Here is a 25,793-nt window from a genome sequence, read left to right on the forward strand (position 1 = left end):
ACAAAGGAGTGTAGGTTCCTACGGTAATTAGCAGTTAGCGTTAGCGGGGTCTCAACTCAAGGCTGACTTTTGATCCAGGAAGCAAAAGTTTTCCATCCATCACATCCATTTGTAGGAAAAACACATTTTGTAACTGCAAAGAGAATAGAGTCTATAGAGAGTTACTGTCATAGTAAATTGTGTACCTAGTCACAGTAAATTTACTGCCGTCTATCGACACAGCATTAAAACTAAAAATGAAAATGTATAAAAATAACAAAAATGGGGGCAAAGTTGTTGTTTAACCGCTCGTGCTAATATTGATACCCGAGCAAGCGAAAGATTCCAAAATTGAACCACGAGCGTAGCGATGAATGGAATCTTGAGCGTTGCGAGGGTTTCAAAGCACGAGGGTTAAACAAAATTTGCCCCCGAGTGAAACACAAAATTTTTCACCACACCAACCCGAAGAAAATATTATTAACTGTAAGATATCAAACAAAATCAAATCCAAATGAATGTTATTAAATATTTATCATTCAAAATCATCATTTAAAAGTCAATTCTACCAGCAAACATAAGAAAACAACTCAAAATTTGCATTTGATTACTTTGCCTCACATGTGAATAAAATGCAACTTTGCCATCAGTTTTTGAACAATCAAGAGAGCCTTTACCAGTTGGTGTGGTGAAAATGAATTTTTATTTTTATTATTTATTTTTTAGAACGCCATATGACTTTGTCCCATGTTCTTTCACTCATATGTGTTAAAATTGTTAAATATCAACGCCATCTACCCGAGCATAGGCCTAAGGTGTGGCGCCATCTATTCGAGAATAACTTTTTCATGATTTCCGAGGCACGTTTTTCCCTCAGACTTTATTCAACTTATAAGGAGTTACATATATCTTTGGTAACTGGTTTTTAAGAAGGTGCAGAAAATAACGCAGTTTAGTGATGTAATGGTTATGTATTCCGAACACCTAGTAAATGACATTGAAGACAGGGTTTACGCAATTAAAGCGCCCAAGCAGGCCGCCGCAGCGCCAGAATAGACAGCGAACTTGCTCACTGTGGTTCGCTGCACAACTCTTATAAGAATATTAAATAAGTACCTAAATGCAGTAAACAAATATTAAGTTGCTCATACGATGTCTTTCAAAAGTGTTTTGTTTTTGCTAACTGTGTTACGTGTTGGTTACAGTTCAGTTGATCTAGGTACGGATATTTGTTATTTGTAGTGCAATACCGCTCTTTTTATAATATTTATACATCTGTGTTTATACACAATTTATATGATCGTATTGTTTTACAACAGGAAAATTCCTAAAGATATGCGATAGAAATGCTGTGGATGTGAACGATTGCCTAGTGGAAGCCATCCAGAAGGGTATTGTGGCGATGGCTGGAGGTCTCAAAGAGCTCGATGTGCCTCCTTTGGACCCTAATCACGAGAAAGAAATTCGAATAATGTATCAAAGGAATCAGGTAAGTGTCAAGTGTATACTGCTCTAGCGGAAAGTACTCCATATTTAAATTTCCGTTTCCCGCGGTTTCGGTTTAATTACCTATGTACTAAAGAATTAAATAAGCTGATTAATGGTAAAATTAAAGCTCATGTCTCATAAATCATAAATAATACATAATAATAATAAAGAAACTACTACTGTGAACGGGTTCTGCAGGCGTTCTACATGACATTAAAGCTCTCCAAGGGGCATCTACGTGTTGGATCTATATCCCCACGCAAGCCTATCAAAACACCGGGATTTACAGGCCCGTTAAATCCAAAAAAAAAAATTACCTACTAAACTTTTGTCACCCGTACCTGATGCCTATCGAGAAAACTGTGTAAATATGTAGATACCTAATAATATCGATGGCGCGGCGGGTGAACAAGAAAATTATTGCCGTAATAATAATGAACACTACATGAAGATGTTTTTACAATCACGTATCGTAGAAAGTTGTTATTGTAAATTATTTCCTACTATTATAAAGGTTGAACACGCCAAAACTGGGGCATGTACAATCGACTATTGCTATGCAAATAATAGAGATATACAAACTTTTATGGCACCTACTTGGTCACAAGACACTGGCCTATAATGTTATCAAGTTTTTTTAAATTATGTTTATTCGTTGTCAAAATGTCGAGCAAACAACATCAACAACGCGAGCGAATTTTGCACGAATACGTAGAAAATTCATTACTGAGCTACAGAGATATCGCGAAACGACTGAAATGTCCTCAATCTACGGTTTGTCGCGTATTAAAAAAGTTCCGTGCGCACCTAACAATAGATCGGAAGCCAGGAAGTGGAGGCTTGCAGGGTGTCAAGAATAAAAAAAGGACGAGAAGGTGGTGAACATGTTTGCCTCAAATCCTAAGATTTCGTCTCGCGATGTTGCTAAAAAAGTTAAAATGTCTCAGTCCTATGTTCAAAAAGTGAAACGTAGGGCTGGCCTAAGGAGTTATAAGGCCCAGGCAGCACCAGATCGAGACTCGAAACAGAACTCATCCGCGAAGAAACGGTCTCGAAAACTTTATGAGAATTTCATAACCAAATTTGCATGCGTCGTCATGGACGACGAAACATACATAAAAGGTGACTTTAAACAAATTCCTGGGCAAGAGTTCTATACCAGCCTAAGTAGAGTAGACGCCCCTGAAGAGTGTAAATTAAAAAAACGTTCGAAATTTCCAAAAAAGTACCTGCTTTGGCAAGCAATATGTACTTAGCTGTGGGAAAAGAAGTCGGCCGTTTATTACTACCGGGACAATAAACGGCGATATTTATAGAAAAGAGTGTTTGCAGAAACGTTTGCTACCTTTCATAAGAAAGCATGACTCACCACCTTTGTTTTGGCCAGATTTAGCCAGTTGCCACTACTCAAAACCAGTGATGGAATGGTATGCTGCAAATGGGATCGTGGTGGTACCAAAAGTGTGCAACCCCCCAAATAGTCCGGAACTGCGGCCCGTTGAAGAGTACTGGAGTATTATGAAGGGAATTTTAAAAAAGAAAGGCGGCGGAGTAAAATCGGTCCCTGAACTACAAAAGATGTGGACATGGGCGTCAAGACAGTGTTCTATTAACATGGTGCAAAGTCTTATGAGCCGTGTACGTAGGAAAGTTAGAAAAATGGCTTACTGTGTAGACCAAATCTAAAATATGGAATGTTATTTTAAACAGCGTTAAATATGCTATTAAATGTGTAAAACATAATATACTTTTTCACTTTTATTATAATTTTGTACTACATTTTGTGTGCCCCAGTTTTGGCGTGTTCAACCTTTATATAAATAAATAACATAAATATATTTATACTTAGTTTCCGCCTTACAAAGGAACTTTTCGACTAACGATTAGTGTAACAATGGACCAACTTATGTGTATGCTCTAACTATAAGTAAATATACTAGATATGTGTTTAATTTTTTACTTTAACTAGGTACCTAATTAAAATGGTAATTAAATAGTTAGCACCTGTAATACGTTTCCGCAATAGCCAAGTTTTAATAACATTAAATGACAATGTGAAACGATTGTTGAACCATTTACTCATCTAACTGGCAGTGTAATGACAGTAATGATATGTTTCACCTGCAGGCTGTAGTGACACTGCAGTTATCTTGCCACAAACGTCTCATCAGCTCACTGTTCTTAGTTCTTAGTCCTTATATAATTTCATGCCTAGGTACTGTTTTTCTTTATAACAGTTTCTGCTGTTTTCAGGACTTCCGTCTACTTTAAGAGCCAACGGGATTTCTCCATACAAACGTACTCCTCGTTTTCCTCCGTGGTTTTTGAAGCTAGAGCAATGATTTTTTCAACACATTAATATTGTCAATATCTGTGTCTGACCGTTTTGCTTTTTTTGATATTTTTGTTTTTTAAGGCGCTAGAGCCCTTCAAAAATGGCCAAAATGGCCTAATTGACTATGTCGCAATGAGAGGCGTGGCATTCAAAACTGATATCAATTAGCCAAAAAAGCAAAACGGTCCGACACAGATAATTTCATAATCATTTAGATTTCCAAATTTGGTTACGATTGGTTAAGTTTTGGAGGAGGAAACAGAGGAGTACAAAACCTCGAGTTTTGAGATTTTTACGCAGGATTTTTCGCATTGTCCTTATCGCACTACTTTTAGGTGCCGCTTCCGTTAGCGAGACAGGTATATTTACCTAAAATATTTAAAACTCAGCTCCTGTTTCGTCTTAATTACAGTATATTTATATACTGTTTAGACGACAACGGTTTCACTCGAAATCGAGTGAACGGTTTCAAGTGAGTGAAACCGTTGTCGTCTAAACAGTTTAAAATATGTCTCGCGAAAGTTTAATTTCGATTATACTTATATACTTAATTATACCGGTTTTAATGCCAATTATATTATTATAAACACGTAACTAAAGATTACGGAGATATTCCGAACTATCTGTTACAAAACACGTCTTCTCATCATTCCGTTTTTTGCCTGCGTGTCCTTATTTGATATTCTGTCATTTTTTGTCGGTGCATACAAATAATAAAATAAGATTAAGATTCCTAAAATATAATACCTGTTTGTAGACATTCTAAGAAAAGAAAAACAAAAAATCTAATTTAAATTAGTTATGAATTATGAATTAGGTATGTCGAATAGTTACATTAATTATTTCAGTAAATAATTTGGAAGTTTGTTTATTGACTGAGCAAAAGCGAAGGTCTCCGTTTCAGCTTGGGCAACACTGTTTATTTTTCCCGGCTGTTCTCCCCTAGCGGTCACATTTCTGTACCGATTCTCGTAGCTACATATACCTCATTATTTTGTTGATTGCGTTTTTAGCACAAAGCACTTAAACGCCTTATCAGAACAAGGGGCGGGTCACGAAACAAAAAAAGGTTTTACAAAACTGACCTACAGAACTGACAAACTGAGATAAAATCATTCTCGTTACTCATCACAGGTGTTTAAAATTCATATGCATATATGATTACGTTACTTTGTTATGATTGGATATTTTGGATAACGATGATAAAATTGACTTGCAATAGGTATTATAACAGCTTCCAAGATAGCATTTATTGACATACCTAAAAGTCAAGGCCTTCCATAAGTTGTTCTCCCTTCACTATGCATACCATACCGTATGGAACGCTATGACAGACTTTCTCGTACACAAAAGTGGTACATTCTTCATCTTTTAAACTAGGTTTTGCTTGCTAGAGACATTTAATCGAACTAGGGCAAAAGTCGAACTATCGAGAAAAGTCCTGGAAAATATTCGTGGCGTCTGTTAAATTCCGCTAGGTTGCACATTGATGCAACCAAAACAGGAACTTCTACTTGAGGTGGATAGTCATTTATAAATGCACGTTAGTAATTATTACACAAAACAATTGCAGTAAGTCGCTTCATTGAATATAACGGCCTGTCTGGGCAGTCCGTAGTGACTCAAGTAAATTTTAATTTAATCTTGTGATTTCACTCGTAAGTGCACTAGGTAACTCGTATCGGTAAATCGGTATTAGCAGATAACAAGCCTCGTATGTGTACCTAGAACTACGTGGGTTGAATTACCAAGTAAAGCTTTGACCTTCATCTACTGGTTCTAGGTACAAATTAAGTACTTACCCGTGATATACATACATACAGACGAATGATGAATGCAGCAGAAGCGTAACATCCTTGCTATCCTTGGCTCTAATAACGTTAATGCATTTATAATAATAACAGGCATATGATATGTTTTATGTAGGTAATAATAAAAATATATTTTGTGGAAAATTAGATATAACATTATCTCGTGGCTATCAGGGCATTCGATCAGCTTATGTAGGTGTATAGTATTTTGCCGATATAGGTATGTATATTAGCTGCTAAAACGCACACAATCAGGTTAGAGTTAGTGCGAAAAGAGAAGAATCATAGAATGTATTGGTTCCCTTACATGACTCTTATGAATAACTAGACATAAGATTAATTTGCAATGCCCTACCAGGGTGCCATGTGTTCTAAAATTTTTTATTGTAACAACTTTATTATGTACCATGGTTCGCAATAAAGGATTCTATTCAATTCTATTCAATTATCATTCTGCACATACTCTAGTGCGAGATTGCGAAGAGTTTGGTGCCTGGTAGAAATGACAGCGGTGCCGAGAACGACGGACTGTCTGATTAGATTAAATATTATTTTCATAATTAAATTACCTATGCCGCTAATCTGAATTATGTTGAAAGAATCATAAATAAGGGTTTTTCTTCTTTTTACAGATTTTCGCCAGGATGAGCATGAAGGATATTAATGTAGAAGGGTTGAAAAAAAGTACTGTCCACGATGCTAGGTTGGTTGATATACTCGTATTTTATACTGTTGAATGACTCAGAATACGATTGCCTACTTTGTTTTTTTTAGCATTAGAAAAAAGGTAAACAATCTTGATGTGTCTTTTAATTGAAAACAAGTTTAAAAATAAGTCACGGCAAATATGTAACGATTATGAATCCAATACGCTAATTTATATTCTACTGCTTTCATAAGTAATAGTTCTGATTTTTAAAAAGCGTTTTTCAATTAGGTAAGACATGTCAAGATCGCTATCTTCTTCTTCGACCTAGCGTTTTCCCGGCCTAGCGCCAGGGTCCACTTTTCTGATTAATCTTCTCCACTTTGCCCGGTCTTCGGCATCCTCAGGTGTGAGATTGTTCTCTTCCATGTCCGCTGTCACGAGTGTCACGACGTCCAGCCAGTAATGCTTAAAAAAACCAACTATAGATTTGTATTTGTATAATATTTTTAATGTGTAACAGTAAACTTAAATTAAAATGAATTATAGATAGGGTTATTGCTGCTTGCAGATTACGCGCAGATGAAGATAGATTCCACCTAGAAGTAGATATGACTACGCCGCGAGTTTTCGTCCAAGGAAACTATTTTGGCGAAGGACGATTCAACTCGCTTACATTCAATGCAAGTGGAATGTTCAACACTACTATGAGTAAGTAAATTGTTAAAGAGAATAAGTACCGGAAACAATCAGGGTACTTTTTCTATCACTAAAAAAATATAACATTATTATATTATTTTATTTATTTTATTTTTAAACTTTATTGCACATACAAAAAGTACAACAGGCGGACTTAATGCCGTTATAGGCATTTTTATTTTATTTTTTGATTTTTATGTAAGTAGTGGTTTTGACATAATTTGAAAGTGCGATTTAAAAGTTATTAAGTAAAAAAATATTTTTATTTCTAGTTTTTATGATTTTTTAGGTGAAATTCAAAAAATCTTACTTTTGAAAAATTATAAAAAATTGAAATAAAAATGTTTTTCTACTTAAAAACTTATAAATCACATGTGCAAATAGTGTGAAACCAGATACTTAAATAAAATTCTGAATAATAAATACTTTTTTTTTTGGATTTCATACTGTAAGGTGAGGATTCGGAGTCGAGTAGAAACAAGTGTTCAGCTTCAATGATGATTTATTACTGCGCTAAATACATGAGTACATGGTCCTTATATATATCCTATGAACTACGTACATAACTATATCTAGTATACACTACACCATCCATCGCATGTTTAAAAAAAAAAAACATTGTTTGTTTTTTTTTTTATATAATTACTAACTATACTTACCTAAAATGTTAACAAGTTACTTACACTAATAATATTCTAAGTTATAGAAAAAATAAAAACTACAAAAACATAAGTATGAATATAAAATACCTACAAAATACATGGTTTGGTGCGATTTTTATGCACCACATCTTCTTTTCCATTTTTAAGTATTTTTACATTACATCCTAAATCCTCTAAAACTAAATAAGGTCCTACATAAATGCTTTGCATCTTATTATCCGATACATTTCTTAACCATAAGTAACTATTGTTGCTATAGCTAACAGGCTTTGAATGGGAGTCATATTTCTCCTTCCTTTTAAGTTTGCTGTTTATTAAATTAGTACGAGCATCTGCCTGTTCTAGCTCTAATCTATACTTTAATTCTAAAGGATAACTACCGTGGTTATATAAGGGATTAACGTTACCATTTCTTAAGTTACTAGGAAGCATGCATAACTTACCGAAAACTAATTCATGAGGCGTATACTTCGTCTCCGTGTGCACCACAGAACAATAATCGAGATAGAAGGAAAGAGTTCGTCGATTTATATCGAAACCAAGCGTGCCGACTTTTTACCACCTACTGTGACGTCACAGCCGCAATTTAGTGATGGGAAGTCCTAACCGATCTAAGACACCGATGCCCCTCTACCCGCTACGATTCAACTGTCTTGCTCATACTCATGGATTTTATATCTGCGGTCCCGCTCGCTAAAAATCACAAATCGATTAACGCGAATGTCATCGATTTTCTGACGGACTAAAGATAAAACAGACGAATGATACAGACAGACGAATGATAAAAACAGACGAATGATATTTAACGGAATCACTAGATTCCTCAAGAATATTTGAATTGAATTTTTTAAATTAAATCTTATTACTTACTAGACGGGCCCGCAGCTCCGCTCGCGTAAATGAAATAAAGAGTTCGTCTTATGTTTAGTTAAATACCGACATTATTATGTATTCAACCCTGCCATGGTTTAAAACTGTGATAGGGATTTATTATTTGTAGCCGTTATTTGGATAACTCAATTCGCAAATTTGTCAAAAAATGATGTGATTTGATAAAAGGCAAGATTGTATTTTTTCATCTACACGTATTTATTTAAAACTTGTTTCAAGATAAAATTATTATTTGTTCTTATAAGCCTAGTTGCAAAAACGTTCATTAGATTAATTTTCGCCTTAAGACGAATATGGACGACCACCGCCCTTAAATCGCCTTTTCATACAAACATAGGTAGTCTAGTCCTCTCGGTCTTGCGATAGCTCTCGCCAGTCGCCATGGCCGAGGTTGAGCAGGTCTTGTCTTGAGCAACTACGTCGTTTCAGCGGTACCTAGGACGTCCACTCGGGCGTCTCCCATTTTGTTGTCCCAAGTACCTGCGCTCTCTTCACGGCACGATCCTCTCCCATTCTCTCTAAGTGTCTGAGCCACCACTGAATTTACCCGCTTTTGTCTCTCAATATTTCGCCACTATATCGGACCACATCCTTATTTCTATGGCAACAAAATTATATTACGATATTTGGCCGACTGCTGACTGTACATTTGCTTATTTTTATCAGGTCGCTCAATAACATCTGAACATGCACTTTAATCTACCTACATAACACATTGCCATTCTTAGCCCGTTCCCCGGACGAATGGCAATGTTTGCCGAAGCCGTGAAAGTCAATCTGAATAATATAACTCAAAAATAAATTTAAAACAACAAAATACAAATTGATAATAATAATATAGTAATTACTTTGATTGATAAGAATGATAAGTCATATATGACATAAATCACTCGTATGGGCTCTATAGACTAAGGTTGAGGTTGGCAGCACTTTTTATTTTACTTCGTGTAAAAAAACACAGAAATACCTGTATACCAACATGACAAACATAATTTAGTTTACTTTAACTTACGGATTATTTGGTCTAATCTGTAGCACCGCCAAACGAAAGCAACCGAGAGTTGCCGAGAAATGGCCGATGAAGATTGTTATGAAAATTTCTTTTCCTTATTGTAAATTAAATACGCAACGGAAGCGATAGTTTTTATGGTCTAGTTCTATTCCCATATGTAGATAATTGATTTGAACAGGTTTTTCTTATCATACGTGCGTCGTATTCGAGAAACGTGTCAAAAACTTTTTTAGAAATTTGCAAGGCGCCATCTCGCTCCTTCCCTCGTTTTTTATCCCGTTCTGGTTTTTCAATTATATATATATGATTCTAAAAAAAGATTGAAAAAAAAAAAAAAATGAAAAAATATTTATTCAGCAAAAAGTTATTACAAAGTTGATAAACATTGGTAACCGCACTAGGCAAGCCTGTATCGCGGCGACCAATAACATATTATGTTATAACTAAAGTATGCTTCAGTCGGTTGACAGATTTAATCGGTTGGTTTTGTCTACAACTAAGTATGTACTTATACATTTAAATTAAACATTAAAACTAAACTAATAATAATAATACAAATTAGTTAATTTTGCATATGAAAAATTTCAACTATTTCGAATTTGGACTATTTTTTCCGTCTCGTCGTAATTTAAGTTGGCTAGCCACTCCCTTATAAGTTGTTTTGCCTTAAATACTGGTTTTTCTTTAATATTTACATTTCTAGTGACAGTGTTGTATATAAAGCTAGATATATAAGGGTCAAATCGTTTCGCAAAGGCAGTACGAAACGGCGGAACTTGTGTTCGATACACTCTTCTTTTTAGCATATCTTTGTATTCATCGGTTCCAAGAATTTGCTTATGCTTGTTCACCACGATTTTGAGTATATATAGTTGACGTACTGTTAGCACTTGGGACTTTTGGAATAACAAAGATGTTGAGTACCTGGAGGGTTTATTGAACATTGTTTTAAGGACTGCGCGCTGTGCTCTTTCAGCCTCGATAATAACAGTTTTGCTAGCACTGCCCCAGCAGCTTATACAATATGTCAGAAGAGATTCACACAATGCGTAGTATACTGATTTGAGAGTCTGGATGTCAGCCACGTTTCTTAAGTTCCACATAACAAAAACTATTCGTCTCACTCGATTTGAAAGTGCAGCTATGTGTGGTTTAAAGTTTAAATTGTGGTCTACTATGACGCCTAAGTATTTAATCGCCTCAGCTCGACAAATTGAACTACATGAACATGCGTCTCCATCACCTGTGCAATTGTGAATTTTTATGCCCAGCGCGGAAGGGGGAGGTGACGATGCTAGAGTTTTATGGAAACAAAGGAAATTCGTCTTTTTAGTGTTTAAGGTTAACAAGTTATTTTGCAGCCATTTAGCGACTAAAGACATACCTTGCTCTGCGTTTTTAAAAGCCTCTCTCCAATTGTGTCCACGAAAGATAATCGCAGTGTCATCAGCATAAAAGATGATTTCTGCATCCTTCAGAGGTACACTGTGGAGGTCGTTCATATACAGAATAAACAAGGTTGGCCCAAGTATACTCCCTTGTGGCACTCCAAAACGAACTTCCATTGTACTGCTCCTACGTTGACCAATCTTCACAACTTGTTTACGCTCCGATAAATAGCTTTTGAACCATTGCAAAGGTAAACCTCTAACACCACACGCGTTTAGTTTTTTGATAAGTATCGAAGCGGAAACCGTGTCAAAGGCCTTAGCCAAGTCTAAGAATACCCCAATGCAGGCTTCGTTATTTTCCAAGCAGTTGGCTACAGATGTAGTCAAAATTTGTACAGCCTCCTCCGTACACTTACCCTTTCTGAAGCCTAGTTGGCGGGGCGACAGTAGATTGTGACTTTCTAAGTAGTTAACTAGTCTGTTATTCACAAGCTTTTCTAGTATTTTTGAAAAGGTACTAAGGAGTGAGATAGGCCGATAATTTCCCGGTTCCCCTCTGGTACCGCCTTTGAATATCGGACACACAGATGCAAGTTTCCAAATATCTGGGAAAATGTTCGCCAGTGGATCGGTTATGGCGTCCTTTATCTGCTTAAGAAGAGAGTTGTTAATTGTGTCAAGACCTGGCGCTTTTTTTTTTATCGAGCCGCAAAATTATGGACTCAACTTCACGAGCATTGGTGGGATGCATAAAAAAGGAACTCGGATTGCCGATATCTAGTGCTGTGTATGAGGAGGCTAGGCTTTCTTCACTAGTGTTAATTTTTGTCAGAATATCGTTTGCCAGAGACTGTCCAATGGTAGAAAAATACTGGTTACATATGTCAAGAGATTATTTTTCACCATTGGATCCTTGTAAGGACAGTAATTCAGATGGCTCATTATTGGAAGAAGAAATATGACAAACATTTTTTATTGTTTTCCACAACCTCCTTGGGTTGCCCTTGCTTTCCTGAATTTCTTTTCTGTCATTTTCTTGTTTTATTTTGCGCAATAAAGAGTTGCAAAAATTTCTGTACCTTTTATATGTTATATGTAAGACTTCGTTTTGTGGCTCAGCTCTAGCTGCCAAATGTAGACGGTCACGGTGTCTTATACAGCGCAGAAGTCCTGGGGTTATCCAAGGTTTTATGTTAAAATTTGAACGACTCAGTTTGACATTTCGAGTGTGTTTGCTAATAACATTGTCAAGGTGTTTCATAAAATCCGATGCTGCTTCGTCAACGTGTTTGTGCGATATGTCTGGCCAAGTAGTCGATTTCAATTCAGCATTGATGGCCTCGATGTCCCTTTTTAAAATAAATCGTTCAGGACGGTTGCATCGTTTTTGCATAAGATTTATGCCAGCCATTGTAATGTCATGATCTGTCATGTCAGTTTTACAGACCAAACCTACACAGTGGCTCTTAGATCTAATAAATATATGATCCAGACATGCTCTCTCTCTAGTGGGCAAAGTGATGGCTGGTAAAAACCCATACTCGGCCGCCAGACATAAGTATTCCTGGTTTTCATTGCATGCCATAATATCTATGTTAATGTCACCAGCGATTATAATTTGCTCATTAGCTGTAGCCTGGAGTAAATGAGATTCCAAGGAAGTTAAGAATTTATCTGTATTTTTAAAAGAAGGAGATCGGTATACTCCAAATATAGATACAACATTAGATATTTTAGCAATTAGGCAATTTGCTTCATCAAAATCAGGTTCTTCCACAGAGACATTCCAAGATTCTTTAATATACATAACCACGCCACCATTTTGGTTAATGTAGTTCTTGGTGTGATATGCAGTATATCCAGTAATTTGCGGAACAATAAAAGATTCGCTCAGCCAACACTCAGATAGTACAATGACGTCAAACGGAATGTTTATTCGATGTAAGTTTGCTACAAAATAGTTAAAATTCTTCTGGATACTTCTAATATTAAAGGCTAATAATTTAAAGGTATATTCAGAGCTCAGGACTGTTTTACAAAATTCCAACTCTGTTATATCGCGGCAATCAATATTCAATTGGTCTATGTCTTCAGCTAGATCATTTTGGACTACTGTTATTTTTATTAATAGACAAATATTTGAAAAAATGCTCAAGGAAAGTAGGGATATTAATTGCCACGAATTTAGAAAATCGAGATATGTAGTTGCGTTTACTAAATATTAGTAAAGAAAAAATATCAGAAATTTCAGTAAATTGAGGGAAAAAAATAAGTGAAATTGATGACTTTCTTATAATTTCGAGATAGTTGCTTTTGTTAAGTGTTATTAAGGAAAAAGCTTTATAGATTTCAGTAAATTGAGTGTAAGAATAAGAAATTAGTGAAATTCGCAAGGTGGGTTGTTTAGTATTCCGGTGTTCTCTCTTTCGGGGGCCCTTCGGATTCTTCTGTTGCTGGTGACTGTGGAATAATTTTTTGTAGGTCATCCTTTGTCCTAATAGGAACGGCAGGGAAACTTTCTCGCCGTCGCATATATATGGTTCCTTGGTGGCACCAACAAAACTTATAACCGGACTTGGTAGACGTTTCTCTGGCTTCGCGAAATAATTGGCGGTTTTCCTTGGTAAGGCGTTCATTGTAGAATATTTTCCTCGGTGGCCCATCGAACTCTAGGTCCTGGCTAGTCATGTTGCGTCGCGATTTTGAGGCTTTAATTATTTGATCTCGCTTTGCACGACGCAGTAAGCGCACGACAACCGGGCGCGAGAAGTTATTTTCAGGCGTCACCGCACGCCGCGGGCCCGCCCTCTGGACCCAGTCCATGTCCTGTTCCGTAAGGTCTACTCCAATCTTACGCGCAGCTATGAGCACGGTATGTTGGAGGTTTTCATTGGGGGTCTCTGGAATGCCGATTATTTCTACTTCGTTTCTCAGTTGGGTCTGCGCCTGTGCATTCAGAGTATATTCAAGGTCTTTCACTCTACCCTGAAGAAGAACAAACTCTTCGTCCCTCTTTTCTAAAAGCTTAAGACGGGCCTCGGATGTTTTTTGCGTGCTTACAAGTTCATCAAGTCTGTCGTGACAACTCCTTAGTGACGACGCTGATTCGTCCAACTTTTTCTTCAAGTCTTGTATTTCACATGTTAATGCCCTCACCTCGGAAACAAGCTCCTTTATTTCTTGTGATGTATCAGTTGACAGTTCTTTTTTTCTAATGGTGACACTATGTTCGTCGCTTGTAGATCGGACCGGGGTTGTACTGTTATCCCCACCCTTCTTTGCCGCTGCACTGCAGTCAGGACATTTCCAACCTTTTTTCCGGTCTAGTGTCAGTGTAGCTGGGTTTATACACAAAGAGCAAAAAATTTTTTCGCATGGTGTCGCGGAACAACGCATGCAATTTGCAACGGCACATGGCTTAAAACACCCTGAGCATTTCATGTTTAAAAATGTATAAAATATGTATATGTATTTATAGTCTCACAGAGGTACTCACGGCGAGCGCGCAGTCTATTACTAACTAATCTTTGACAGTTCACTCACGACGGTCAGATAACAAACGGAGTATCGCTGCGCGCTCCACTTTAGCACTTGAGTCACACCCGTAAAATCGAAACTCGCTTGCGGTTCGTTCCGTCCGAGCACTTTGATATTTATCGCGCGGCACTACCCGACCACTTTTCGTTGACACTTGTTTTTAAATTGTCTTAATTATAAGAGTATTTTGCACAAATCACACGTGTTCGCATATAACACTGTCTCTTTTGATATGATTGACGTTATTTTTACATTGTTACCACGGCGAATAAGTACGTTTTAAAATATAATTTAGATGAGCTGTGACAGACCGGACTTCACTGTCTGACCAACCGGTCAATGATTGTATCAATACTTTTTTATATGTACATGTATAGGTATAAAATTTAGACAATTTTCAATTTTTTGGATATAACGCACTAAGTATATATGTTGTTGTAGGCTATGGAAACATCAAAATCGCGAAATAAAACCAGGGAAGAAATTTTAGAAGCCAAAAGAAGAGCTAGCCGAATACGTCATGAAAAAATAAAAAAAGATTCGAAACTAACAAGGAAGAGTACCCAACTGCCCGACTCCGAATTGATTTATTTTGATATATGTTATAGAGTAGTCTAAAATAACGGACACGTATTTTTAGGGTTCCGTATTTTTTAGCTGCCCAAACTCAACCTCAACTCAAATATATTTATTTATTTTATATAATTTTTTTTTATATAAAAAATGAGTTTGTGGTGAAATGACAAAACACGTCCCCATTCTTTATTCATGTTCTCCAACATATAACGAAACCAGTAATTAATTATCAATTTTTTTGAACTAATCTCTTCTCAGAAATTAGAAGGTTTGGTCAATGTTCAGTACTTTGAAGGCCATTTTCTCCTAACAGGTTGAGTTTGGATAGCTACAAAAAAATACGTGTCCGTTATTTTAGACTACTCTATAACATATAGCAAAATAAATCACATCGGAGTCGGACAGTTGGGTACCCTTCCTTGTAAGTGCACTTAGAAAAGAACAACAAATAGAAACTATGCAAAAAGAAAGAGAGAGAAGCGTGTCGTATTTATAAAAGATAACAGTACAGATTTCATTTTGACTACTACTTTATCACACGGCTACATAAATAGTAGGTTGAAAAAATAGTTATCATTTTTTCTGTCTTCAAAATCGATTTTAATCGATTAAGAATTCGGCATTGAAAATCGTAGGGTACAACACTATATCTTACTTTTGACAGACGAATGAGAAATCAACCTTGAATGCGTCTCGACAAGTTTGGATTGTTTTATTTTCGTTGCTGGTTTTCAATGCTTGCCAAGTCTGGCGCGTCAAATTAAAGCCGCAATGGAAAAGTAGCATTAGACACAGAGTCGCCTGCTACTGTTTATATGAAATTAATACTGAGCATCAAAATAAATTGTTTTTTAAATAATAACAGATATTTTAGGGCAAATAGTACTTACCAATGAAAGGAAATGTCTTGATTAATAGCTCCTACATTTTTGGTGGTGTTTGAACAGTTTATTATCGAGCAAGGGGCCATTTTGTTATCACATCCGAACGTCACACACGGAAAGCGGTCGAGAGCGGACTGAGCATCGCGGCGAGCAACGACGATTTATAATCGTCGTTTTGGCACGCGAGGTACATACACTTTTTCCGTCTACTCGATATAGGTCTGTGGTGTGCACGGTGTTGTTATACGTAAAGCACCAGTAAGGCAACCAGTCGCTCCAAGAATTTGGTTTATTTTCGCATTGTATCCTTAAATAAGCACCCATAGTTTTATGCGAATTCTCTAGAGCACCGATTGACTCATGGTGATACGCTGTAGAGGGCAAATGAGTAATTTTTAGTAAATCACATACCTCTTTCATAGTGCTACTGATGAACTCGGTTCCTCGATCGGTGGCTAATTCTAATGGAATTCCATACCTTAGTACAAAGTTCTCTACGAATGATCGAGCTACAGTAACTGTATCTTTGGATCGTAAAGGATACGCTTCTACGAACTTTGACAGTTCGCACTGTAGGGTCAGCACGTAACAATAACCATGTTCATCTTTTGGTAAAGGACCCACTGTGTCTAAATAAACTTTTTCTAAAGCGCTATTGGCAGTAGTTGTTATTTCCATTGGCTGTTTAGTCGGTGCACAATATTTTTGTTTTTGGCATTGAGTACATTTTGACACAAAATCTCGTATATCTTTTTCCATACTAGGCCAATAATAGTGCTTTTTAATGTTATTAGACATTCTCCTAATCCCCGCGTGGCCACTTGTGGGAAGTAGGTGAAAGTCATTAATTATTACGCGTCTATCATGTAAATTATTTATTCTTTGTACATTACTTAACACACATATTCGCGGTCCGGACCAAACGTCATAGCTATTTATTTCTTGTATTAAGCCCGCAATAAAATCTTTATTAAATTCATTTCTTATTATGCATAACTCTTTTACATTTATTTTCTTGCAAATTGAATCCAAATCTCTCGCTAATTCGGCTCGCGACAGTAGCGATTGAGATGTTGAATTAAAATACACACCTGATTTGCTGGGCACGTAACTAAAATATTTAGACGTCTCTTTCACGAAATTCTCTCTCATAGCTTTTTTGTAATCCCTACATGACGTAACACATAACTCAGTAAAATTGTCCGGTTTTTTAATGATATCCACAATTCTTGGGTGATCAGGCCTCGAATTAGTGGGTATATTAACAACCGAAGAACTTGTACTGTCTGTACCTTGCATACTCTCAATCTTTCGTCTTTGCGCTCGTGTCATCACATTTATCTTGCTCATTCATTTGTTTCAAATCCTCTGACGTAATATTTATGCGAGACAGAGCGTCTGCCACGGAATTCTTAGAACCTTTCAAGTACTCGACCGTAAAATTATACTCCTCTAATTGTAATCGGAACTTTAGTAATCTACTGGTAGGGTCTTTCATAGTAAACAAATACACTAGTGGTCGGTGGTCCGTTTGTACTTTAAATTTTCTGCCGTATAAATAGGGTCTAAAATAGCGAATGCTCCACACTAGCGCTAATAACTCTTTTTCAACTGTAGGGTAATTTAATTCTGCCTTATTAAGACTTCGACTAGCGTAAGCTACAGGTCGACCATCACCGTTGCATAAAACTGATCCTAAAGCTTTTCCTGACGCATCACATTGTAAAAGAAATTGGTTTTCCTCCGAAAAATTTGGATATTGAAGTACTGGTGGTTTAACTAAAGCAGACTTTAATATTTGAAAAGATTGTTCACACTCTTGGGTCCATATAAATGGTACATCTTTACAGCACAACTTATTGAGCGGATATGCTTTATCTGCGAAATTGACAATGAATTTACGGTAGTAACTAGCAAATGCCACGAAACGTTTAACTTCGTCGGCGTTCTGAGGAGTAGGATAACTATTTAAAACTTTAGTTTTTTCGGGATCTGGTAAAATGCCCTTTTCTGAAACTACATGACCCAGATATAGTATTTCTTTTTGTAAAAATTGGCATTTGGCAGGGTTGAGTTTTAAATTTACTTTCCTTAATCTACTGAAAACGTCTAATAAGTTTTGATTGTGTATAGCTAAACTTCTTCCGAAAACAACTAGGTCATCCTGATATACTAGACACTGTTCGTAATTTAGGCCGGACATGGCCACGGTCATCATCCGTGAAAAAGCGTTAGGGGAGGTTTTACAGCCTTGGGGAAGTCTGGTCATTTGATACTGATTTTTACTAGTTTGAAAAGCTGTAAGGGGGCGGCTTGATTTATCTAAATTTATTTGATAAAATCCCTGATACAAGTCTAGATGCGAAAAATATATAGAGCCTGATAAGGAGTCTAAAACCTCAGTTATATTAGGAAGTGGGAATTTATCGTCTTTTATTTGATTATTTAACTTTCTGTAGTCGATGACCACGCGCCATTTCTTCTGTTTCGAGGAATCAAATTTTTTGGGAACTAACAATAACGGACTCGACCACGCGCTTCTCGCCTCTTCAATTATTCCATCATCTAACATTCCTTTAATCTGCCTATCAATTTCAGCCTTTTGCGAGTAAGGTAATCTGTAAGGTTTTACATAAACTGGTGAACTACCCGGTTTTAATTCTATCGTCTGGTTATAAAGCATTGTGGTGGTTAATTTATCACCCGGTAGGAAAAAGACATCCGGATATTTTGCGCATATATTCTCAATGGATTTCTGTTCCTCTTCGTTTAATTTACTCAAATCTAATGCAGAAAACAACGACTTCACCCTTTCGGCATTCATAGTTGGCTTACTGAATTCACAAATAAAGAAATCGCTCAATCTACTCTTATTAATTGTAAAACGGCTTAAATTTACGTCGCTATCCCTTGTATTTAATATTTTAATGGGTATTTTACCCTGAATTGGTTTAACTATAGCGCTCGCAACATATATTCCCTCGCATAATTCCTGACTATTTACTACAAAATCCTCCGTAATACTAGTATCTATGTAATGTATTATTTCACTACGAGCGGGTATAGTTAAATAACTATTTGCCGATTCTGATGAGCTTCTAAACCCTATTTTAGCTAACTGTCCGTATTGCGATAGTAATCGTAAAGTGTTTGTTTCAAAATCAATATTGGCTTTATGCTTTGCAAAGAAATCTTGACCTAAAATACCATCTGCGCTACATGATAAATTCTCAAAAACAAAAAATGAATGTTCGAACTCACAGCCATTGTAATTTAATTTTAACATAACATATCCGTTAGATGTTACTTGTCCGCCTATACCTGTGACACATAATCTCTTATTATGGAACGGAATGTCCCAATTTTGTATGATTTCATACTTTATCGCGCATAAAGATGCTCCCGTATCCAATAGCCAATTGTAAGCGGTTTTCCCTATATTTAAGGTTACCCTATTTAAATCATTACACGTGTAAATAACATCAGTCTCGAAAAAAATGATTCAGCGATTCCGTATTTGGTGCACTCGGGTGTTGACCGGCCGAGCCATTCTCGGCGTGCCGTATCACGTGCAGGCTGCCACGAGCGGTGACCCCTCGGGCACGGGACCCGAAATACGAACCCCCTCGTGCCGGCCTGCCTCGTGACTTGTATCCACGGCTGCCTCCTCGCGAGTTGCCTTGTTGGGGTTGAGGATATCGACCATAGGAGTACTGTCGCGGACCCCTTTGATTACGATGTCGATGACCTCTGTACGAGTTGTGAGCAAAGCCTCTGTGGTACCTGTTAAATGAGTTTTGTGAGCGGTACATACCCATGACCTCCGGTTGGCTGGACGTTGTCGGCCTCGATACATCTTCGTCCTGCGCAGCCTGGATAGCATCCTTCAAGCTGCTGAAGTTCCGCGCCGCAATGATGGTGCTGAGCCTTGGATCCTTCAAACCATCTGTGAACTTTTTAATGCACATTTTTTCGTTCAGCGGCTTAAGCACATCATAACTCGACGAATTACCTTCTGCCTGAGTTATAGTCAACTCAGTAAAAAGTTTCTCTATTTCGGATCCATACTGATCTATACTACGCCAGCCCTGACTTATATTTTGAAGTCGGGAATGGATTGCTGTAAAAGATTTTTTCGGTAAAAGTGAGTTACGTAAATCCCTTATAAGTAGCTCTACGGTCGTATATGTATCTGACATACGTAATTCGCACTTTCAGACAACCTTCCTTTTAACACAAATGTAATTAGCGACTTTTTACCTGGCTCGTTCAACATACCCGAATACATGTCAACAGCATCTATTATTCTCTTTGTTGTTTCCTCAGTACCATCCATAAGTGGTATAAGACTACACGCTGACTTTAAATCGAACTCCATGGTGTCAAATTCACTATATTCGCTATCGCTACTTGTATTTCCTTCTACCTCAGGGTTTGAACATAACTCTAATATTTCGTTATGCAAACTAGTAATATTAGCATACAATTTATTGGTCTCCTCAATAACTCCTGATTTTACGTCCTTTAGTTGGGAAAACTGTGCAATAAAATTATTACACCTATTGATAATATCATTAACTTTTAACAGTTGATTTTTTGTTATGTTACCTTCAAACCTTGATTTCCCTTTTTTAACTAAATATTTTCTTATTACGACTAACTCTTCGTAACATTTCAATAATTCATCTGCCATCACAAAATTATAACTACTAGTTTAATATACCTATTTTAACTTACATTGGCGTCACATTACTGTCCTTAGATTGCTTCATATGAAACTTTGTTCACTATATCACTTAGTAGCAATTGTTTTTCTGTCCGTTGAAACTCTATCACAAAAAAAAAATCTGATACACACACTTCACGATACCCGCTATCCGTTAACACTTCACTCAAACACTTATAGGAGCCGTACGAGCAGCACGCTGCAGTTCAGCTAGAGCGACCTCCTGGCGCATCCATTTCTTGTGGGTTTTCTTACACCTTCTGTACAGGGCGTAGCCTCCTCCAATGACGAATATGACGAGCATTATACCCAGGATAATATTAGTGGTACTTGCGTGGAATCGAAGTTCGTCGGTGCCCGCAGAAGCCTTATTGTCACCTCCGGCCGCAGTTTGTGCGATGATAACCTCTTCTTTTGATTTTGTAGCCCCCATGATGAAACTTTGGCTCAGCAACAGCATAACCACTTAACCGTGAGAAACAGCATTACGTTATTTAATTGTTCTATTAATCGTCCACTTGAGCTATGTTTACATTGTAATTAATTGAGCTCTCAATATCACTCGGTGACTGACCGCACGCGCGACACCGTATATGGCAGGGTCGCCATGTAAGGTGAGGATTCGGAGTCGAGTAGAAACAAGTGTTCAGCTTCAATGATGATTTATTACTGAATACATGAGTACATGGTCCATATATATATCCTATGAACTACGTACATAACTATATCTAGTATACACTACAATACAACTTTGAAAAATTTCATAGTGTTTGAGCACCCCCTTGTAGTTGAGATAAGATTACAAAACTTGGCGTATTTTGTCAACATAATAAGTGTAACAAAATAAGGGGGTGCCCCGTAGGAAAAAAAAAAAAATGTTTTATGAACCACCCTAAATTTATTACCTATTCATCCCACATTGATATGTTAGATAGATACGTTAGGACACACAGGAAAAAAAACTGAATAGCCAATACATATTATTTATTGAACGTTGAACCTAGACGTTCAATAAAATATTGTTTAATAATGGTTTAATATATATAAATTATTGTTTATAAACTTTATTGTAATACAAACAAATAAACTTTAATACCATAGGTAAGTGTTTATGTTTGTCTGTTTGTGCACTTTGTGCCAATAAAATAAAAACATCAAATGAATAGGTAATATAAAGAACTAATAACTGACTATGCATTGTCTATGCATAATGTAATGTGCAACTAAAATTGTGTCATGTTCATCAAAGAATGGCGTTGCAAGGCGACATTGTTTGACGTGGCGAACGAACCAAAATCGACGCAGTATAATTGCGTTATAAAGATGCGTTACATCTATTTTTTTATCAAGCAGATACGTCTGCGAGCGATACTACAAATATTATAATAAAGGAAAAATATAAAATTTTACACTTCTGGCAGGATTTGAACCCGCCACCTATGCAATCCGTGCATCGCTCTTAACGACAGACCAACCCCCAGGTGGTTTTCTGCGCTCTCATACTCATACATCATCATACTCATCTTTATTGCATATCACATTGTATCTTAACCTATTACATAGAATTGTGTACAACATGACACCCTGTAGGGCACAGCAAACAGTTTAATCAAGAGGAGATCGAGTTTTTTGTACAAGATAATAAGTTTATATTAGTGTTATTTATTGTATAGGTGATTTATTAATTGCAATTATTGGTCGTGAAAAAATTCATTTAAAGTATAATAAGCTTTTTTAATAAGGTGATCTTTTAGGTTTTTAAAGAATTCATTGTTAAGGCCACTTGCACCATCCCACTAACCTGGGGTAACCGATCAAACCTGGAGTTACCAGTACAATAATATGACACTGGGTTAACGGTTAAACCCGTTAACCCCGGGTTAGTGGGATGGTGCAAGTGGCGCTTAACCAACTAAGCTACTGAGCGGGGGTGTGTTACACCTTTTTGCAGTTGTGTCAACTTATTTTACTAAGTAAATACTGAATCGTAATAATCGTATACTTTATTGCAGCTGATCTGGTGTACACCTGGAAGTTGGACGGCGTCCCGGAGAAACGAGACAACGAGACCTACATCAGGATCAAATCATTCTACATGCGGCCTGATTTAGGGAGCTTAGAGGCCTATGTGTCCAATGATATTCCCGAGAGTCAGGCTATAAGTGAGTATTCTGTTGTTCTGTTCAATTTCTTCACGTTTCCCAATTTGCAAAAATGCTCTTCAGGTGGCTCCCCCACACCAAGAAAAAAAAAATTGTACTTAACTAAATGTATGCCTCTCCCCCCGCCATTGACCATAGCAACTGCATGCAGTATTAGGATGACAAAGAGCTTCTGATAGATGGATACAAGTGGTGGCCGTGGGATCTCTGTAATAAAACAAGGCAAACTAATTGTGTTAGGGGCTAGAATTTTATTGTCTCAGCGAGTATTAGTTGCTTGTGGAAAGAAAAGCACAGTCAGCGATAAAACCTTGTACAGTCAAGTGTAAAAATATGGGTGCATATAACTTACTCAAAATTATGTCCCATACATCATAATTCGCTGACATTAGAGCTATAGGACTAGGGTCTTTTTGACTGTCTGTGCCACAAAATGAAATTATTATAAAATAGTTACAAGTGCGGAAAAGAGGAACTCCCTTCGGTCGTGTTTTAATTTATCGCCACTCGTTTCGAATTACCTATTCGCACGTGTATCGTACAACATTTTACAGTACATATGGCCCTTTAAACTTTTGACATCGCACGAAAAGCTATTTTTCGCACTAGTGCGGGAAAATATATTTCAATTTATTTTTTATCTTTCAGTCCAGCTAGCGAACAATTTCGCGAACGCGAACTGGCGGCCGCTGTACCGCGAGCTGCTGCCGTATGCGCAGGCCAACTGGAACAAGATAGGCATCAGGATCGCGAACAAACTCTTCCTCAAAGTGCCCTACGATAAGATGTTCCCAGCTTAGATTAGTTTTTGTATTTTCGTGTAAGGTTATGTTTAAATATAGTTTAATTTTATAAATTTTGAATTGTTTTTTTTCGTAAATATTAATTTATAAATATACATGTCAAGATACTATGAGTTTGTACCTAAATTACCTGATAGTATTTTTGTAATAGGCGGTCTTTATGACTAGATACAATGGACATTTTGAAACAGAACTTACCTACAAGTTCTGTTTGAAAATGTCCCATATACAAGTAGCTTTAAAATAAAATAAATCATCGTCTTCCTAGCGTAAGTAGCGTATTCACGGCATTTTGCCACGACTCACTTAGGGAGCCTGGGGCAGCTGAGTAACCTAATCCCAAGAATGGGGTTGGCCGGTCGAAGAATTTAGCAGATGGCGCCAGGATAGGTTACCCTGTCAATCCCTAGATTTGTGTCAATTTTTTGTTTTTTTTTAATGGAATTTGATGCCCTGGGTGCCAGGCGTTTAAGCCAAATCTCATAGAAAAAGGGGTAAGCTCTGATGGCGCCATCTATGCAAACCTTTGATATTTGCCAACCCCATTGGCACAGGCACTAAGTTTTTACGAAACTGACTGTCTTCTGACATTCCAACCCAGAGGGGAAATTAGAAACTATATATAACTCGGTCAAGCCATTTTCGTCAGTAGAAAAGAGCGGCAAATTTAAAAAATGTAGGCGCGAAGAGTTATCGTCTCACTGAAAATTTGAATGTCGCGCCTTTTTCTAATGACAAACTTGTTTGACCGTCTATACCTAGGCGACTACGATGGGTAAATAAATTTCAAATAAAGTTGGTCAAGCAGATCCTGTCAGTAGAAAAAGGCGGCAAATTTGAAAAATGTAGGCGCGAAGGGAATAATCTCAGTCTCATAGAAAATTTAAATTTCGCGCCTTTTTCTACTGACAAAATTTGCTTGACCATCTATACCTCCTAGTGAGTATTATATTCTTTGATCTATACCTCGGAGTAATTAACAATGGAGCCGCCATTAACAGGCGTTCCCCTCTGTCGAGAATAGGCGGCCAATGGTCAACCACATGTCAACCATTATGTATGGACTGACGTTTATCTGACATGACGTACCTATACATTTGATGTGCCCCTCCCCCGCAAAAAAAGGCAGACTATTTTGTACCGAAAATTTTAGACATGGCGTCTCCGTTTGTTATATCCTCTAAGATCTATACCTTTGATCTATATACAATAATATTACGGGCCTTTAAAGCTGTTACAGACGTCAAAATAAGTCGCGAAGCGACGCGTTATCGGCCCTTAAGGCCCTAACGCACGAGCGCTTTTTCAACGCGCGTTATACACTCGCGTGCAAAAGTATTGCATCACTTTGCATTTTTTCGTCCGCACCCAATATCTTTGTAATTCTATACCCGATTCTGAAAATTTTGGTATCAACTGAAAGCTTATAATCTAACGCATTAGAAAAATGGTAAATTCATTGAAATTTCGAATCTGAAGACTTAAAAAAAATCAGAAAACTGAAAGTAGTCGCATAATGCTCCAAAAATAAATCAGGAAAGTTGTGAATAAAAGTCATTTTTTTAATACAATATAAATTATTATTATTAAATTAATACTTGGTATTGCCACCCATAGCCCTCCTTACACAAATTAAGCGGTTTTTCATAGACCTAATTAATTTTTTAATGTGATGATGAGGAATAGCGTCCCACTCCTCCAGCAAGGCGGCCTTCAGCTCCTCATCATTGACCAGGGCAAGATTCCGCTTCCAAACCCTCCTTTTCAGGTAGTACCACACGTGTTCAATGGGGTTAAGGTCCGGGCTCATCGCTGGCCAGTCCATGGTGTCGATGCCCACTTCGAGAAGGTAGGCTGCGGTGGCCCTAGTGGTGTGACACTGGGCATTCTCCTGCATTAGGATGAACCCCTCATCAAAAATACCGGCATAAGGTACAACATGTTCCTCCAGGATATCAGTGATGTACTTAACAGCGGTCAATCCACTGTCACGGCCCCCGCCAGGCACGAAAACCAGCCCTGTGTTCGCTGTCCGCCCGTCGTAGAAAATGCCGCCCCAGAACATTACGGATTCAACGCCATATGCGACCCTTTCGGAGAAGAAACATGGAGCGAACCGTTCTTCTGGCCTTCTGTAGACTCTTCCTCTTCGGTCACATCCATTCAAGCACATTCTACACTCGTTCAAGAA

General features: G+C 37.3%; 1 protein-coding gene across 1 annotated transcript; it reads left to right on the forward strand.

The window, feature by feature from the left end:
* The first annotated feature begins 1,021 nt into the window (after nt 1–1,021).
* On the forward strand, nt 1,022–23,645 carry LOC134789947 (uncharacterized). Its single transcript, XM_063760676.1, has 6 exons — nt 1,022–1,198; nt 1,299–1,468; nt 6,246–6,316; nt 6,831–6,970; nt 22,650–22,799; nt 23,448–23,645. Exons 1-6 carry the CDS (start codon nt 1,132–1,134, stop codon nt 23,597–23,599), a joined length of 750 nt encoding a protein of 249 aa, XP_063616746.1. The 5' UTR covers nt 1,022–1,131; the 3' UTR covers nt 23,600–23,645.
* Nucleotides 23,646–25,793: the final 2,148 nt, after the last annotated feature.

Source organism: Cydia splendana, chromosome 4 (genome assembly GCF_910591565.1).
Source record: "Cydia splendana chromosome 4, ilCydSple1.2, whole genome shotgun sequence".
NCBI classification, from domain to species: Eukaryota; Metazoa; Arthropoda; class Insecta; order Lepidoptera; family Tortricidae; genus Cydia; species Cydia splendana.

Bases quoted from the DNA above. Each gene is read 5' to 3' on its own strand.
- LOC134789947 (XM_063760676.1), top strand. From the start codon at position 1,132: ATGTCTTTCAAAAGTGTTTTGTTTTTGCTAACTGTGTTACGTGTTGGT. The intron at 6,317-6,830 runs GTTGGTTGATAT...TGCTGCTTGCAG, and splicing joins AGTACTGTCCACGATGCTAG to ATTACGCGCAGATGAAGATA. The intron at 6,971-22,649 runs GTAAGTAAATTG...ACTTTATTGCAG, and splicing joins AATGTTCAACACTACTATGA to CTGATCTGGTGTACACCTGG.